Here is an 18,349-nt window from a genome sequence, read left to right as displayed (position 1 = left end):
TTGTTGGCTCTTGGGTGGTGGTTGGTTTCAGTGTAGGTATGGAGGCTTTTGGACGGTCTCTTATTACTTAAAGTTCCATGTAGTCAGGAGTTTTCTGGTGTTCTCAGATTTTGGGCTTAAATCTCCTGCCTCTGGATTTCAGTTTTATTCTTCCTGTAGTCTCAGGACTTCTCCAACTATACAGCACTGATAATAAAACTTCTAGGTTAATGGCAAAAAGATTCTCCCCCGTTAGGGACTCCCAGAGAGGTTCACAGAGTTACATGAAGAAGAGGACAGGGAGGAGGGAAATAGAGATGAGCAGGAGGAGAAAAAGGGGGACTCAAGAGGTGAGAGACAGATCTACGCAGTCGTCTGTTCCTAGAGTGTTCTCCGTAGCCCAGACACCCGCAAAGATTCACAGAATTAGATTGGGAAGAGAAGGGGAAAGGAGGAAATAGAGGTGTTCTGACGTAGAAAACAAAGAGTCAAGATTGGGGGAGAATAATCAACACACTCCTGAATAAAAATGGAAACTGAATATTGGATTCTTAAATGTTCACAGTTTATATCATATACTGAAGAACAAAAATTAAAAATCTAGAGGTTAGACTCTTAAAAATACTATATTAAAAGCAAAAACACCCCCCAAAAATTTTAGAAATATCTATGAGGTTCGGTTTAAAAATAGGGCTTATCTTCTTTTTTTTCCTTTCCTCTTTGTAAGGCTATAGTGTATTGAAAATGAATAATTAAGGAGTAGTAGAGGAGTACTAGAGGACTTTAAAAGAAATAAGAGAAAAAGAAAAATAGAAAATAGAAGAGAAGAAGGGGGAAAAAAAAAACAAAAAATGAAGAGGAAAAAAAGAAAAAAAAAATTTTCCGTAACTAAAAAAATCGTAAGAATTTTTGAAAATGAATGTTAAGAAGTAATGGGGGAGTAATAGGGAATTTTAAAGGAAAATAAAAGAGAAAGAAAAAAAATAAAAAAAAAATAAAATAATTTTTTTTTTTTTTTTCTTACTTAAAAAAAAAAAAAAAAGTAAAAATATATCTAGGAATTTCTCTGGAGCTGTTGCGGTCAGTGTGAGTTCGGCTCGGTTTCAGATAGCTCCTCATTCCAGCTTACACTTCTCGATATCTACAGGCCTCTTGCGGTGTGGTCAGTGTTTCCTACAGGGATTTTAATCTGTTGCACCGGTCCCTTCTGAAGCAGTTCCCTTTGTTTATTTGGCTTCTGTTTGCCAGTCTCTTCAGAGCCTCATTTCCGTCCTGAGCCAGGCGGGCAGAGGTGGTCTCTTATTCAGGTAACTAGTTCCGTCGCGATGCGGGGAGGGGCCGGCGCTCAGGGGAGGGGCCGGCGCTGCTCAGGCTCCGGCTGCTCTGTATGGAGTGCACCCGGCGCTGCGCGCGGTTCCAGCCCTCGGGTGTTCCGCCAAAGGTCGGAACAGAAAGCTACGCCTGCTCTTTGGGCCTTCCCCGTCAGAGCGGTCCAGGCAGCCAGGGGCTTGACGCTTGATGGGAGCACTCTCCCCGGGTGCACGCGCCCGCTCCCTTCCGCGGTCCCAGTCTCAGATTCCGCCGGCGCCAGTCCGGCGCGTGCGCCCTCTGCCCTCCGCGTCCCCAGCCCCAGTCCCCGCCTGCACCGGCCGGGTGCCTGCGCCCTGTGTCTCGCCGCGACCCTCCCAGCGGATGTCGACCATCCAGAATCTCGGTCCCTTTGTTCTGCGAACGGCAGGCCGTGTGTTCCGGCCGGTTAATTTTCTCTCTCTTTGCTCTCCCACAGTTCAAGCTGGGAACTCACAAAAGCTCCCTCCGATTGTCCTCAGGGCGCTCAGGCCCGGACCCTGCCCCAAGCAATGCCGCCCGCTCCTCTCCGTTCCGCCCCCACTTGCTGGTGGCGGATGCCGGCGTCTGGGGTACTTTTCTGCTGGGAGTTGCTTTTAGGCTCGTAATCTGTGGGTTTCATTTATTGTTTCTCTCCCACTCAGGTTGCCCTCCGAGATTCAAACACTTCCCCCAGGCCCGCCAGTGCGAGGGTTTCCCGGTGTCTGGGAACGTCCTCTATTAAGACCCTTCCCGGGACAGATCTCCGTCCTTAGCTCTTTTGTCTCACTTTTTATCTTTTATATTTTGTCCTACCTCCTTTCGAAGACAATGGGCTGCTTTTCTGGGCGCCTGGTGACCTCAGCTAGTGATCAGAAGTTGTTTTGTGAAGTTTGCTCTGTGTTCAATTATTCTTTTGATGAATTTCTAGGAGAGAAAGTGGTCTCCCCGTCCTACACCTCCGTCATCTTGGCTCCTCCCCCAGAGTTAATAAATTTTCAAGGGAAAACTTCTGTTTGCACTTTGCTGTGAATGTAGAGAGTATAATAGAAACTTAAATGATGGTTTGTGTCCTTACACCATTTCCTTTTCACAGTGGGAAAGATGAGATATGCATATTTAAAGTCACACAATAGGATTTTAGATTGTTTAGAATTCTTGGAGACCATTCTGGAAAGTGGTAGTGTGTAGAGGTTGTACTTAATTACCCATAATAAGAAAGGGCTATAATAATAGTTCAAGAAATATTTATTGAAAATCATCTTATTCACAGATTTTGTGAAAAATGTTAACTTCAAACAGTGAGCAAAGCTACACATGAACCTGGCCCTATTGGAGCTGAGCCCTCCAAACTTATGCTGTTTCTTCTGGTTCATGGACAACATATTAAAGGGCAAGAGCCTCGATGAATAAGTGTAGTTCATTGTTCCAGAGCTGAGTACTTTTTGGTGAGATATTCTGCCATAAAGGCATAGCCATAAAGAACCTGAAAACCCATCGTGATAATGCTAAGGCATTTGAGTCAAAGGTTAAGAGTTATCGTTTATTGGAAACTGGAGGCATTGCCCTCTGAGTGACCATATTTCTTCTGAAGACTCTTTTCAGCACTTATTTTACGTCTATGTTCTTCAGGCTGCAGATCAATGGATTAAGTACTGGGTTTGCAAAGGTGTAGAAAACAGCTATTATCTTGGATTCCTCAGCATTCTTACTGTTGGTGATCTTAAATATGTGCAGAAGACTGTCCCATAAAAAAGGGTTACAACTGTCACGTGGGAACCACAGGTGGAGAATGCCTTGCACCTTCCTTCTGCTGATTTGATCCTGAGGATGGTGGCAAGAATGAAGGCGTAAGACACCAGGATGATGATGAGGGAGTGGCAGAGGTTGAAGCCTGCTGATACGAGCAAAGCAAGCCCTTTCGCATGAGTTTGAGAGCAAGCAAGCCTAATGAGTAGTGTGAGGGAGAAGTACATGGGTGTGTGAAGGCGAGAGGTCAGTCTGATTAACACCAACGTGCCCAGGTTGCCTAGGGCGGTGGCGAGGTAAATGACCAGAAACAGCACAAAGAGGAGAGACTAGAGCTCTGGGCGATCCATGAGGCCCAGGAGAATGAATTCTCTTAGTGCAGTGTCATTGGTGAGGGGCATTTTCTGCATTTGAAACAAATTCAATTAAAGGAGATATAAAGGTGCACATTTTATTACAATTAAAATGATTTTTCTAAGCCTCTAGATATTATTCAAAATGAATACTGTCAAACACTGCTGTTTTACTTCTATTAAGCCATTTTTTCAGTTTCTTTAATACTGAACTATTATTTTATTTCCATCTCTTGCCTATTCTTGTATCTATGACTGTATCTATAGATAACTATGCTTCTATCCTTAGCTATGTTCATAGTCACAAGAGAGCTGCTTAATCCCTATCTCCCTGCACTATTTTTTCTTCTGCAACTCTACTTATCTTATAAGGCCAACTTCAAGGCTGGTCCCTTGTGACACATTTCTCACTCTTCTCCCATTATACCTGAGATTAAATTAATCCCCTTCTGTTTCACACTTCCCAAACACCCTATATATTCTAATTTATTCTTTCGCACATTACATCAATAAAGGAGATACACTTTCTACTCATGTATTAGTTCTCCAGGGGTAAAGTAAATTCTAGTTCATTATTGTACTGTGATTTCCAACCACATATTTACATACTAATTTTTAAAAGACAAGAAAAAATAATGTGAGCATGAAATACCATACTCTTTGTTCTCATCCAGTTCAAGTTGATCCTGACTCTGGGAAAAGGTTTAAATTGAGTTCTTCTCAAATGATGTTTTTTGCTTCCAAAGAACTGAATTTAACCTCCACCAGTTCAGTCCAGTTCAGTTCAGTCACTCAGCCATGTTCAACTCTTTGTGACCTCGTGGACTGGAGCACGCCAGGCTTCCCTCTTCATCACCAAATCCCAGAGATTGTTCAAATTTACGACCATTGAGTCAGTGATGCCATCCAACCATCTCATCCTCTGTGGTCCCCTTCTCCTCCTGCCTTCAGTCTTTGCCAGCATCAGGGTCTTTTCCAATGAGTCAGTTCTTCACATCAGGTGCCAAAGTATTGGAGCTTCAGCTTCAGCATCAGTCCTTCCATTGAATATTTAGGACTGATTTCCTTTAGGATGGACTGGTTGATCTTGCAGCCCAAGGGATTCTCAAGAGTCTTCTCCAACACCACAGTTCAAAAGCATAAACTCTTCAGTGCTCACCTTCCCTTATGTTCCAACTCTCAAATCCATACATGACTACTGGAAAAACCATAGCTTTGACTAGACAGACCTTTGTCATCAAAGTAATGTCTCTGCTTTTTCATATGCTGCCTAAATTTGTCACAGCTTTTATTCCAAGGGACAAGCATTTTAAAATTTAATGGCTGAAGTCACACTTTGCAGTGAAGAATCAGACATGACTGAGCAACTGAACTGAATGAGACTGGATGCCATGATCTTAGCTTTTTGAATGTTGAGTTTTAAGCCAGGTTTTTCACTCTCCTCTTTCACTTTCATCAAGAGTCTCTTTAGTTCCTCTTCACTTTCTGTCATAAGGGTGGTATTATCTGCATATCTGAGATTATTGATATTTCTTCCTGCATTCTTGACTCCAGCTTGTGTTTCACCCAATCTGGCATTTTGCATAATGTACTCTGCATATTAGTTAAATAAGCAGGATGGCAATATACAGCATTGACATATTCCTTTCCCAATTTGGAACCAGTCTGTTGCTCCACGTCTGGTTCTAACTGCTGCTTCTTGACCTGTATACAGGTTTTCCAGGAGGCAAGTAATGTGACCTGGTATTCCCGTATAAGAATTTTCCACAATTTGTTGTGATGCACACAGTCAAAGACTTTAGCATCATCAATGAAGCAGAAATATATGTTTTTCTGGAATTGCTTTGCTTTTTCTATATTCGATGGATGTTGGTAATTTGATCTCTGGTTCCTCTGCCTTTTCTAAATCCAGCTTGAACATCTGGAAGTTCGTGGTTCACGTACTATTGAAGCCTAGCTTGGAGAATTTTGAACCTTACTTTGCTAACATGTGAGATGAGCGCAATTGTGCAGTAGTTTGGGCATTCTTATCACTGCCTTTCTTTTAAATGGAATGAAAACTGACCTTTTCCAGTCCTGGGCACTGTTGAATTTTCCAAATTTGCTGGCATACTGACTGCAACAATTGAACAGTATCATCTTTTAGGATTTTAAATAGCTCACCTGGGATTCCATCACCTCTACTAGTTCATTCATAGTAGTGATAGTGATACTTTCTGAGGCCTGCTTGACTTCGCATTCCAGGGTGTCTGGGTTTAGCTGAGTGATCATACCATCGTGATTATCTGTGTAAAGAAGATCTTTTTGGTATAGTTCTTCTGTGTATTCTTGCCACCTATTCTTAATATCTTCTGCTTCTGTTAGGTCCATAACACTTCTGTCCTTTATTGTGCTCATCTTTGCATGAAATGTTCCCTTGGTATCTCTAATTTTCTTGAAGAGATCGCTAGTCTTTCCTATTCTATTGTTTTCCTCTATTTCTTTGCACTGATCACTTGAGAATGCATTCTTATCTCTCCTTGCTATTCTTCAGAACTCTGTATTCAGAGAGATACATCTTTCTTTTTCTCCTTTGCCCTTCACTTCTCTTCTTTCATCAGCTATTTGTAAGGCCTTCTCAAACAACCATTTTGCCTTTATGCATTTCTTCTTGGAAATGGTTTTGACCACTGCCTCCAGTACAATGTTATGAGTCCTTGTCCATAGTTCTCCAGGCACTCTATCTATCAGCCCTAATCCCTTGAATCTGTTACCTACATACTGCATGCTTTCACCACTCTTCCCTATCCTTGGCTAATATACTGCTTTCATTACCTACTAATACTTCTGTTGCCAACAGTAGACTGCAAGCATTTTTGACATGGAATTGACACCCACAGCTCGGAAGGTCCCTGGAGATAACAGTTGAGGAGCAAATATGTGCTGAATAAGGAGAGTGCAGTGTGTACTTAATTCAGTGACTGTACAACAAATCCTGGCTTTTCCCTCTCAGGTAATTTTGCATTCATTGAAGACATATCGTTATCCCTTGAAACTAACATCTATAGGGAGATAATATGAGATAAGTGACTCTCTTCTTTAAAAACTATAGGGAAGAAAACAGAAATGGAGTAATTACTTAGATTACTTAGTAATTAATTATTAATTACTTAGATCATAGGCACTAAATACTTAGTATATGCCAGCATTGGGGCTATCACTTTACAAGCATTAGCTTAATTAATCCTTACAAATCCATGGGCCATTAGTACTATTGTCTTCATTTTTTAGTTTGGAAACTAAGGTTAGTAAAGTATAATTAACTTTCTCTGGGAGAGTTAAGTAATGCATTGTGAGGCTGGGATTCAAACAGGCTAATAGATTTATTTATTTTTTTTATATCAAGCAGTTTAGGAAAGAAATGTGACAAGTTTACATAATATTAAACAGTCCCTGGATATTGAAGCATTCATTTATCCATCCATCCATTAATTCTTTCATCCACATAACTAACAAATACCTAGGGAGAGCATCCTATTTGTCACCATATGCTTAATGAAGAGTGTCTAGGAGAAAGTCAAAAGATCTTTCGTGTCCTTAAAGCATGTGTCTTCTTTATGGTGGGAGGGATGAGGCATTACAGTTGTACAGTCTGGTTTTGAATAAAGAGTTAGAGGACTTAGTGGCTAGGTCGGTAAAGAATCTGCCTGCAGTGCAGCAGACCTGGGTTCAGTCCTTCGGTCGGGAAGATCCCCTGGAGAAGGAAATGGCAACCCACTCCAGCACACGTGCCAGGAGCAGTCCACGGACAGAGGAGCCCGTAGGACACAGCCCATAGGGTCACAGAGAGCAGGACGCGGCTGTGCAGCTAACTCACTTTCAGTGAGAGTCACGTTGGAAAGTTGAACAGACGAGAGCTTGAATTACTCAATTATAATGCAAAGGCGTAGTGACAGTTTATTAAACCAAGTGTTATTTACTGAGCCACCTGTATTCTAGGTTTTGGGATATATACTGACTTTAAATTAGTGAGCAAAGCTAAACATGGACCTAGTCAGCTTGAAGGTGATGATCCTGGGGATAACATAAACTAAACCAATCACAAAAATACTGTTAAAATTACAATTGTGTAAACTTAAATCATCTAAAGTTATATGATATTTTGAGAGCATTTACTAAGAGGATATGACTTGGGAAGATCAGCCAAGGAGGCAGTGGAAATGTAAATCCCAACAAAGACAAATGCTGAAACTGAAAATTAGCAAATTATAAAAATACAGTATTTTATGTACAGAGAAATACAAATTATCTGATAGTGCAGTCATCTGTATTACTAAAACTAATGGAAGACAGATAATGTAATATTTTTAGGCATAAAATTAAGTATCTGTGTATCTACATTTATATCCCAATAAATTATTTGAGAATTAAACTTAAAACAAGAAATTCTCAGAAAAATAAAAAGGAGAATTAATTTTACACAAATTCTCACTGAAATAACTGAATATAAGGGTATTACACAGAAGAAAACTAAACCTGAAGTGTGGGAGGAAAGAGAACAGTGAGAGAGTCACTGACAAAGTTCACTAAAGTTAAAGGAATATTGATAATTTAAATAAGCATTCAATATACACATAATTAGATTAATAATAGTATTTAAAGTTCATTTTTAAATAAGTTATTATCAATAATTAAGTTTATACTTCCAAATTATGCCACATCAGTTAGAAGCAGAATGTAACCAGAATTAAAATATTCTAAGATCCTTCTGTTATTTCATTACAAAGTAGACTTACTGGTTAATGGAGATTTCTGTGAAAAGTTTTATGAAGAGAATCCCACTGTGTGGTTAATCGCTCACTCGTGTCTGACTCTCTGTGACCCCATGGCTGTAGCCCACCAGGCTCCTGTGTCCATGGGGATTCTGCAGCGAAGAATACTGGAGTGGGTTGCCATGCCCTCCTCCAGGGGAACTTTTTAACCCAGCGATTGAACCCAGCTCCCTCTTTGCAGGCAGATTCTTTAACATCTGACCCAGCAGGGAAGCCTAAATAGACCAGTGTGTGTGTGTGTGTGTGTGTGTGTGTGTGTGTGTGTGTGTGTGTGTGTGTCTGTGTGTCTTAGGCACTCAGTCATGTCTGATGTTTTGTGACCCCATAGACCAGGGCTCAGTAGGCTCTTCTGGCCATGGGATTCTCCAGGCAAGAATACTGGAGTGGGTTGCCATTTCCTTTTCCAGAAATAGGCCAGTACTGATACCTAAATATATTTCTTAGACAAGTAAATTAAAGTACTCGAAGATTTTTAACTGACATACAATGTACATAAAGAAAAAAAACAACGAAACACACAAAAACTTTTCCTCCTGATATGGTTGACGAGTTTTGAAAAGTAGTTTGGAAATTATTAAGCCTCCTATATCTAACAAAGTATTGCTCAGGCAATTATTATTGCCTTAGCAGCGTTTGGAAATACTGTTATGAGTATTGTGGGTAGAATTATCTGGCTTTATTCATTTTACAGACCAGTAACAATGCTGTCTGGTCTTGTCATTGAATTTCTATGTAATATTCATTTTAAATACAGTGAAATATCACAAGGTAACGACCTGACACATTCTTTCAAGTCTGGTAAGTGAATTGCAAAAGAAAAAATAAGCCAATGACAAAAAGTAACTTACTAATTTAATGTTCTCTCTAATTTGTCAGAGAATGCAAAATATTACATACCACTGAACAAGTGTGTACCTGGTTTGATAAACAGTTTTTCTTGAATCACTTTCTTTATTACTCTTTTAACATCTTTGTTCCGAAGGCTATAGATGAAAGGGTTTAGCAGAGGACTCACAAAAATATAAAAAACAGCTACAACTTTGCCCTGTTCCACAGAGGTCTTGGAAGGAGGCCTCAGATACATGCAGAACAGTGTCCCGTAAAACACAGTGACAGCTGTGAGGTGAGACCCACAGGTGGAGAAGGCCTTGCGCCTCCCTTCTGCAGAGCGGATACGCAGAATGGCTCTAAAGATGAAAATGTAGGAGATGAGGATGATGGTGAGAGAACAGGTGAGGTTGGATCCAGCCACAATGAACATGGCAGTCTCTTTGACATAAGTGCCTGAACAGGCCAGGACTATGAGCGGTGGGTCTGCACAGTAGAAGTGGTTGATTTCCTTGGGTCCACAGAAGGAGAGGCGGAGCATCAGAATGGTCTGTGCAAGACCATTTGCAAAGCCGTAAATATAAGGAGCAGCAACAAGGGAGACACAGACACCTCGGGACATTTTGCTGCCATATAGCAAGGGTTTGCAGATGGCCATGTAGCGGTCATGGGCCATCACTGTGAGCACATAGCTACCTGTGATCTCCAAAGAAATGAAAAAGTTGAACTGTATAAACCAACCAAGGAAGAAAATAGTTTTTCTCTCAGATAAGAGATTGACCAGCATCTGAGGCGTGACAGTGGTGGCATAACAGAGATCTACAAAGGAGAGGTGGCTGAGGAAGAAGTACATTGGAGTCTGAAGCTTTGAGTCAGCTCTGATTAACAAAATCATGCTCACATTGCCGAAGACTGTGGTCAGGTAGATGACTAGGAAGACCACAAAGAGGACAGGCTGCAGCTCAGTTCGGTCTGTCAGCTCCCGGAGGATAAACTCAGTCACCTCTGTGTAGTTTTCCTTGAACATGGTGTTTACATGGCTTCCAATGTTGTCTAAAGAAAGGGAAATAAAAGTGAATTTTGCCATTGTCGTTTTTCCATTCCTCACATCGTGTCATCTGATGCCTATTCCTTTCAAACTTGTAAATACATGTGGTATAATGAAATAATGGAGGTGACTTCCCTGGTGATCCAGTAGTTAAAATTTCATATTCTAATGCAGTGCGTGAGTGTTTGATCCCCAGTTAGACAGCTAAGATCCCAGATGCCTCATGGCCAAAAAACCAACACATAAAACAGTAGTAATAATACAACAAATTCAGTAAAAATTTTAAATATGTGCCACATCAGAAAGTCCTTTAAAAGCTGAAATACGCTAGTAAGGGTAAACTTTGCATTTTCAAAATCTAACTTAATATAGAGTTTCTTTACATAAAGGCAATCATATTTTCAAATGTTTCTTTGCTATTCTTTTCATAGTTGAAAACTTTCATGTTTTCTATAAAATGTTAGCATGAATTGATCACATAATTCCTAAAACATTGCTTCTCTTCAAAACTATGATCCCTTGTTTTCAGTGTAATTTTAATGTGGTATCTAAAGTACCAATAATGGAAACTCATTTTTTTCCATAGCTGAGTGGACTTAACATGAGTGGAATAGACAGATGTTTATAGAATCAGTGTCTGTCTGCCTGCCACTCTAACCTCAAGGTCATTTTAAAGATCATGCCTCACCTTGTGATGTATGTTCATTTTATCCACTCTTGCTTTTCTCTGTGGCCCTCACCAAATCTTACTTAACTTTTAAGATATCTCAGGATATCCTTAGCTTACTATATTACAGTCAATTATTGACGGCAAAAGTTGGTTCATAGGGCACAAACTAAACCTGATTTTTGATGTAAAATCAGGTAACTATATAGTACATAAATAATATGTGTATATTTTTATACAAACACGTGTAGATGTGGTATTAAATATTAAATTAGGGAGTAATAATGTATTAAACACATTATTGTGGAAGTAATAATGTATTAAATATATTAAACATAATGCTGGAGAAGTAATAACATATTAAATGTATTATTGGGGGAAAGTAATATATTAGAAATTTCCTCTTAGGAGAAGAGACAATTACTTTAACATCATTGACAGACACATCCCCAAACTGTAATGATTTTATTGTAACTCATTTTAACTCTTTCAAAGAATAAGGATAATCTCTAAAATAAGAATTCTATTTAAGTTCTTTAAAACATGTAAAAAATAACATAATAATAACCATACTGCCCATAAAATTGAGAAAGCATGTAAGAAATCATAAAATGCATTTCTCAAATTTTGTGTATGATAAAGGAGACCATGAAGGCCATGCTAGAAAAACCTACACTTTCTTTCAAGAGCTCATAACCAGGTACGTCGTTGTTATAATGACACATACTAATTGCTGCAGTGCCGAGGATGGACACAGACCACATTTAAAGCACTTTGTAAATGAACCACTGCTGCTTTTTTGCCCATTTGCACTAACTCAGGATCCTCCTGAGATATGTGAACTTATTAACTAGGGTAGTAAAATAAAAGTGAAGTCATCTAAAGCAATGAAATCACAATCATTTGGTCTTTCATTTATACGTTCCTAAGACTATAGTTCTTGTAATGAGTAAATGTGCTGTGCAAAAGCTTTTAATTTTCATTAGGTCCCATTTGTTTATTTTTGCTTTTATTTCCAATATTCTGGGAGGTGGGTCATAGAAGATCTTGCTGTGATTTATGTCAGAGAGTGTTTTGCCTATGTTCTCCTCTAGGAGTTTTATAGTTTCTGGGCTTACATTTAGATCTTTAATCCATTTTGAGTTTATTTTTGTGTATGGTGTTAGAAAGTGTTCTAGTTTCATTCTTTTACAAGTGGTTGACCAGTTTTCCCAGCACCACTTGTTAAAGAGGTTGTCTTTTTTCCATTGAATATCCTTGCCTCCTTTGTCAAAGATAAGGTGTCCATAGGTTTGTGTATTTATCTCTGGGCTTTCTATTCTGTTCCATTGATCTATATTTCTGTCTTTGTGCCAGTACCATACTGTCTTGATGACTGTGGCTTTGTAGTAGAGTCTGAAGTCAGGCAGGTTGATTCCTCCAGTTCCATTCTTCTTTCTCAAGATTACTTTGGCTATTCGAGGTTTTTTGTATTTCCATACAAATTGTGAAATTATTTGTTCTAGTTCTGTGAAAAATATCCTTGGTAGCTTGATAGGGATTGCATTGAATCTATAGATTGCTTTGGGTAGAATAGCCATTTTGACAATATTGATTCTTCCAATCCATGAACACGGTATAAGGTGAAAAGACAGCCCTCAGATTGGGAGAAAATAATAGCAAATGAGGAAACAGACAAAGGATTAATCTCAAAAATATACAAGCAACTCCTGAAGCTCAATTCCAGAAAAATAAATGACCCAATCAAAAAATGGGCCAAAGAACTAAACAGACATTTCTCCAAAGAAGACATACAGATGGCTAACAAACACATGAAAAGATGCTCCACATCACTCATTATCAGAGAGAAATGCAAATGAAAACCACAATGAGGTACCATTACACGCCAGTCAGGATGGCTGCTATCCAAAAGTCTAGAAGCAATAAATGCTGGAGAGGGTGTGGAGAAAAGGGAACCCTCTTACACTGTTGGTGGGAATGCAAACTAGTACAGCCACTATGGAAAACAGTGTGGAGATTTCTTAAAAACCTGGAAATAGAACTACCATATGACCCAGCAATCCCACTTCTGGGCATACACACTGAGGAATCCAGATCTGAAAGAGACACGTGCACCCCAATGTTCATCGCAGCACTGTTTATAATAGTCAGGACATGGAAGCAACCTAGATGCCCATCAGGAGATGAATGGATAAGGAAGCTGTGGTACATATACACCATGGAATATTACTCAGCCGTTAAAAAGAATTCATTTGAATCAGTTGTAATGAGATGGATGAAACTGGAGCCCATTATACAGAGTGAAGTAAGCCAGAAAGATAAAGACCAATACAGTATACTAACACATATATACGGAATTTAGAAAGATGGTAACGATGGCCCTATATGCAGGGCAGAAGAAGATACGCAGAAGTACAGAACAGACTTTTGAACTCTGTGGGAGAAGGGGAGGGTGGGATGTTTCGAAAGAACAGCATGTATATTATCTGTGGTGAAACAGACCACCAGCCCTGGTGGGAGGCATGAGTCAAGTGCTCGGGCCGGTTGGGCTGGGAAGATCCAGAGGAATCGGGTGGAGAGGGAGGTGGGATGGGACACCGGGATGGGCAATTCGTGTAACTCTATGGCTGATTCATATCAATGTATGACAAAATCCACTGAAAAATAAATAAATAAATATATAAATAAATAAATAATAAGTAAATGTGCTTTAGGGTATGGATTGTGTCTTTAACCTGTATTTATTGAGTCCTCAATCATCATCTCCATTCAGTTTTCACTGTGCAGAAATGAGACAGTGCAAACAATGAACATTCCTGATCGCTTACCTGAGTACTTTATGGGCATGATCTTTCTTTTCAAGCAACAGAACACAGTACCTTCACATGATTGGCAAGAAATGCTCAGAGAGAAGTGGAAGAAATGGCTCTGAGGAATATCAATCTTTGTACTCTTGACAGTCACCCTCACTCTGAGACTCTGTCATGTGGCATTTGATCTATTGCTTTTTCCCTTAAGATGCTGCTCCACAGTACACTTATAAATGTTTTTAGGAGTAGAAAGATACCAGAATTTAAGCCTGTTAAGTTTTTGCATCTGTATGTTAATGAGGGTGGTAATTTTCAACTAATGAGATCTTGCACTTACCTCTCCTTGAGGTAAGTGTCCAAAACACCCAGTCCAGTGTTTAGAAATGGCGCCTGAATCTGAGTTACATTACAGCATTCTCAAATTTATGTTCGTGTCTTATATTTGGTGTGTGTTTATGACATCTCTTTTTATGGGAAACACATCACCTTCAGGTGAAAGTTGGCAATCAGAGGGGCAGGACAATAGAAAGGGGGCTTCCCCGAGGGCTCAGATGGTAAAGAATTTGCCTGCAATGCGGGAGACACCGGTTCGAATCCTGAGTTGGGGAGACCCTCTACAGAAAGGAGTGGCTACCCATTCCAATATTCTCTGCTAGAGAATTCCATAGACAGAGGAAACCAGTGGGAGACAGCCCATGGGGTAGCAAAGGGCTAGACATGACTGAAGGGCTAATGCTTTCACTTATTTTTTCATTTTTATTGCAGAAAGTAATCAAAAAGCAGTAATTACTTAGCTGATGATCTAGGCACAGCTAGATCTTCTTTAGCCCCCATTACAGAGAAAAAGAAGAAAAATAACATTTAAGAGAACTTTCCCTAGATTATAAAATAATGATTTTCATGCAATATTCAACGAAGAATTTACCTCCCATTGCATTTATTCTAAATCTGTACTGTTCTTTTCTATGCTAAGGCAGAACTTTTACTAAAATTCATTTAAGAACTGTTAAAAAAGGCATTTGCTAATTTATGAGAATAGGTTTCATGCTATGATTTTATTGATTAAAATATTTATTTTGGTATTTCAAAAAATTTTAATAATAACTAGTCTTACCTTTGAAACAAGAGTGATTTCGCAGTGATAGCATGGAAGTGAAGAACCTAAGGAGTTTATACTATTATTGTCACAGAGGAACCAACTCTCTAGGGTTCAATTATTTCTAACATAAAATCACTTAGACTATAAACAAGGGTTTCACTCTTTTTACAATCTTAAATCCATTGAGAACATAAATTCTTGCCAATCCCCAATATTATCAGGGAATAAAATCTCCTGAAGTAGTGAAGCAATGTGATTCATTATTTATTTTAACTTATGCCTAAATGACTTGATATTTTGAGACTTGACTTGAGGAACATGTTAGGTTCTCCTGTTTACAAGAAGAAACATGGAAGAGATCATGATATGGGTGAACCATCGGATGATCAGACAACTTTTGTTGCATTTGGCCTACTATGTCCTGATTCTGAAACTTGTTCTCTATATTTCAGATAGTTATAGTAATAAACGCACAGTGATGGGAACACTGTGGGTAGACATAATATAAATGTGCTGCTGATTCTTTCTTTGTCAGCCCAGACCACCTAGATCTATTGTCGTTTTTCTCTACATTGTTGTTGCTGTTGTTGTTCCCTTGTAGTTTATTCCTTAGATTCCATCAGTAGAGCCCCTAAGGTAACTAGTTCTGAGCTTGACCATGGGAGAAATCAAGAGCATAACACAGGGGAGAGTAAGAGGAAAGTATCCAAACTTTTTTTCCATTTTTCTCCCAGTTTCATAATGAAGTGCTAGGGTGGCTGCATCCTTCCAAGGAAATTTCCTGCTGAGGTGTGTGTTGAGAAGGTGGGCTGGGCATTTTTCCTGGATCTGGTTTCACAGGACTCCTGACAGTAGCACTTGTGTTGGCCTCATCAGGTCTGGGAAGAAAATTGCTTTCTAGACTTAGCCTCCAGACACTTCAACTTCTTGGACTGATTTCTTTAACTCTGACTGCATTCTCTTTATAAATTTTTTCCATTAAATTCTCTTTAATTTACATATCTGAGTAGAATTTTGTCTCTCATCCTTATCCACACCAGGGTGTCAGACACTAGTTATTCAATAAATGCTGCAGTAGAATATGCATTTCTGGCTTCAGTATTGCTGGATGCTAAAGGGGCCCTTGAATCATCATCATTCTGGATCATGGATCACTTGCAGACTAAACACAGGAATCAGATTTACATTACTGGGATTATCACCGATAAAACTGGATTTGAAAATGTATCTTAGACATGTTTTTCTGTCCCCCTTTTTTTGACAACTGGAATCACCCAGGCACAGCAGAGCAGTGAGATATCAACTGCTCCCTCCTCCCCTTTCCAGAGCCAAGACCACGCAGGGTGCCTGACTGAGATGGGACTTTGTTACCCATCGCCTGTAAGTAAGTCGTTGTAAGTGGAGAGTATCTGAAGTGTACTTCATGTCCCAGTGTGTTTATGGTTGCTTCCAGACGTGTTTGACTTGAAATAAACATACGGTGCCAGTATACTCTCCGCAGTACAGAACAGCAGAGTACACAAAGGCACAGTCGGTTGTAAAGGATGCACACGCATAATATAGGCCAGCCATGTGAACTAACTTACGTGATTGCTCCTGTGAACACACATTCACATCGTTGAAATTCACAACTTGAAAGTTCACATGTAAAGGACCTATTTTATGTGAATGCAGTTTTGCTGTTTGTGGCAACATGGATGTATTGGAGGGCAATGGGCTAATAAAACAAGGCAGAAAGAGACAAAAAGAAAGAAATGATGCATGATAGGTGCAATATAAAAATAGGTGTAATATAAAAATACAACAATATTGTGAATAATCAAAAAGAACCAGAGTCACAGATATAGACCCTATTAGTGGTTAAAATGGGGGGAGGGAAGCAAGGGGATGCAATACAGCATTAGGGGAAAAAGAAGTTGTTATGAGAAAATATAAAATCATATGTATAACCCTTTTGAAAATTTCAAAGCACTACAGATTTTAAAGAATGGTTCAGTCAAAAAAAAATAGAATAACATAACATAACATAAATCTTATACATGTATAAATTGATGTTAAATAGCTTTAAGCCAACTTTTTCACTCTCCTCTTTCACTTTCATCAAGAGGCTTTTCAGTTCCTCTTCATTCTCTGCCATAAGGGTGGTGTCATCTGCATATCTGAGGTTAATGATATTTCTCACAGCAGTCTTGATTCCAGCTTGTGCTTCTTCCAGGCCAGGGTTTCTCATGATGTACTCTGACTATAATTTAAATAAGCAGGGTGACAATATACAGCCTTGACGTACTCCTTTTCCTACTTGGAACCAGTCTGTTGATCCATGTCCAGTTCTAACTGTTGCTTCCTGACCTGCATACAGGTTTCTCAAGAGGCAGGTCAGGTGGTCTGGTATTCCCATCTCTTTCAGAATTTTTCACAGTTTATTGTGATCCACACAATCGAAGGCTTTGGCATAGTCAATAAAGCAAAATTAGATGTTTTTCTGGAGCTCTCTTGCTTTTTCGATGATCCATCGGATATTGGCAATTTGGTCTCTGGTTCCTCTGCCATTTCTAAAACCAGCTTGAATGTCTGGAATTTCTCGGTTCTCGTATTGCTGAAGCCTGGCTTGGAGAATTTTGAGCATTACTTTACTAGCGTGAGAGATGAGTGCAATTGTGCAATAGTTTGAGCATTCTTTGGGATTGCCTTTCTTAGGGATTGGATTGAAAACTGACCTTTTCCAGTCCTGTGGCCACTGCTGAGTTTTCTGTTAGGTCCTACTATCTCTGTCCTTTATTGTGCCCCTTTGCACCAAATGTTCACTTGGTATCTAATGTTCTTGAGGAGATTTCTAGTCTTTCCCATTCTACTCCTTTCCTCTATTTCTCTGCACTGATCCCTTAGGAATGCTTTCATATCTCTCCTTGCTATTCTTCAGCACTCCGTATTCAGATGGATATATCTTTCCTAGTTGCCTTTGCCTTTTACTTCCCTCCTTTCTGCAGCTATTTGTAAGGCCTCTTCAGACAACCATTTTGCCTTTTTGCATTTCTTCTTGGGGATGGTTTTGATCACCTCCTCCTCTGCAATGTTATGAACCCTGGACCATAGTTCTCCAGGCACTCTATCAGATCTAATCCCTTGAAGCTATTAACCTCCATACTGTATGCTATATCACTACTCTGCCATATCCTTGGCTTACATACTGCTTCCATTACCTTCTAATATTTCTGTTGCTACTAATAGCTTGCAAACACTTTTAACAAGAATCTGATACCCACAGCTAGTAAAGTTTTGGAGATAACAATTGAAGAGTAAATATATGCTGAATAATTGAAAGAAAGTGCAGTGTGCATTTAACTCAGGAACTGTACAGCAAATCTTGGCTTTTCCTTCTCAGGTAATTTTGAATTCTTTGGAGACATCCTTATCCATTCAAACAGAAAATCTATAGGGAGATGCTTTGGGATAAGTGATTCTCTTGTTTAAATATTATAGGAAAGAAAACAGAATTGGAGTAATTACTTATATAGATCATAGGCACTGAATCCTTAGTGTATGCCAACCGTAGGGTAATCACTTTACACGTATTAGCTTAATTAATCCTCACCAATCCATTGGCCATTAGTACTATTGTCTTCATTTTTTTTAGATTAGAAATTGAAGTTAGTAGTGTATAATTAACTTTCTCTGGGTG

The 18,349-nt window shown here is 39.3% G+C and overlaps 1 protein-coding gene across 1 annotated transcript; it reads right to left on the bottom strand.

Annotated features, from left to right (window-relative positions):
* Positions 1–2,725: 2,725 nt before the first annotated feature.
* Positions 2,726–10,073, bottom strand: LOC136175552 (olfactory receptor 5M5-like). Its single transcript, XM_065945824.1, has 3 exons — positions 9,134–10,073; positions 3,018–3,199; positions 2,726–2,791 (listed from the first exon to the last, which is right to left on the bottom strand). The coding sequence occupies exons 1-3, from the start codon at positions 10,071–10,073 to the stop codon at positions 2,726–2,728; spliced, it is 1,188 nt and encodes a 395-aa protein (XP_065801896.1).
* Between the last annotated feature and the right edge of the window lie 8,276 nt (positions 10,074–18,349).

This window comes from Muntiacus reevesi, chromosome 9, assembly GCF_963930625.1.
Source record: "Muntiacus reevesi chromosome 9, mMunRee1.1, whole genome shotgun sequence".
NCBI classification, from domain to species: domain Eukaryota; kingdom Metazoa; phylum Chordata; class Mammalia; order Artiodactyla; family Cervidae; genus Muntiacus; species Muntiacus reevesi.
Note: the sequence above shows the minus strand (reverse complement) of the source record. Positions and strands in the feature narration are given on the sequence as shown.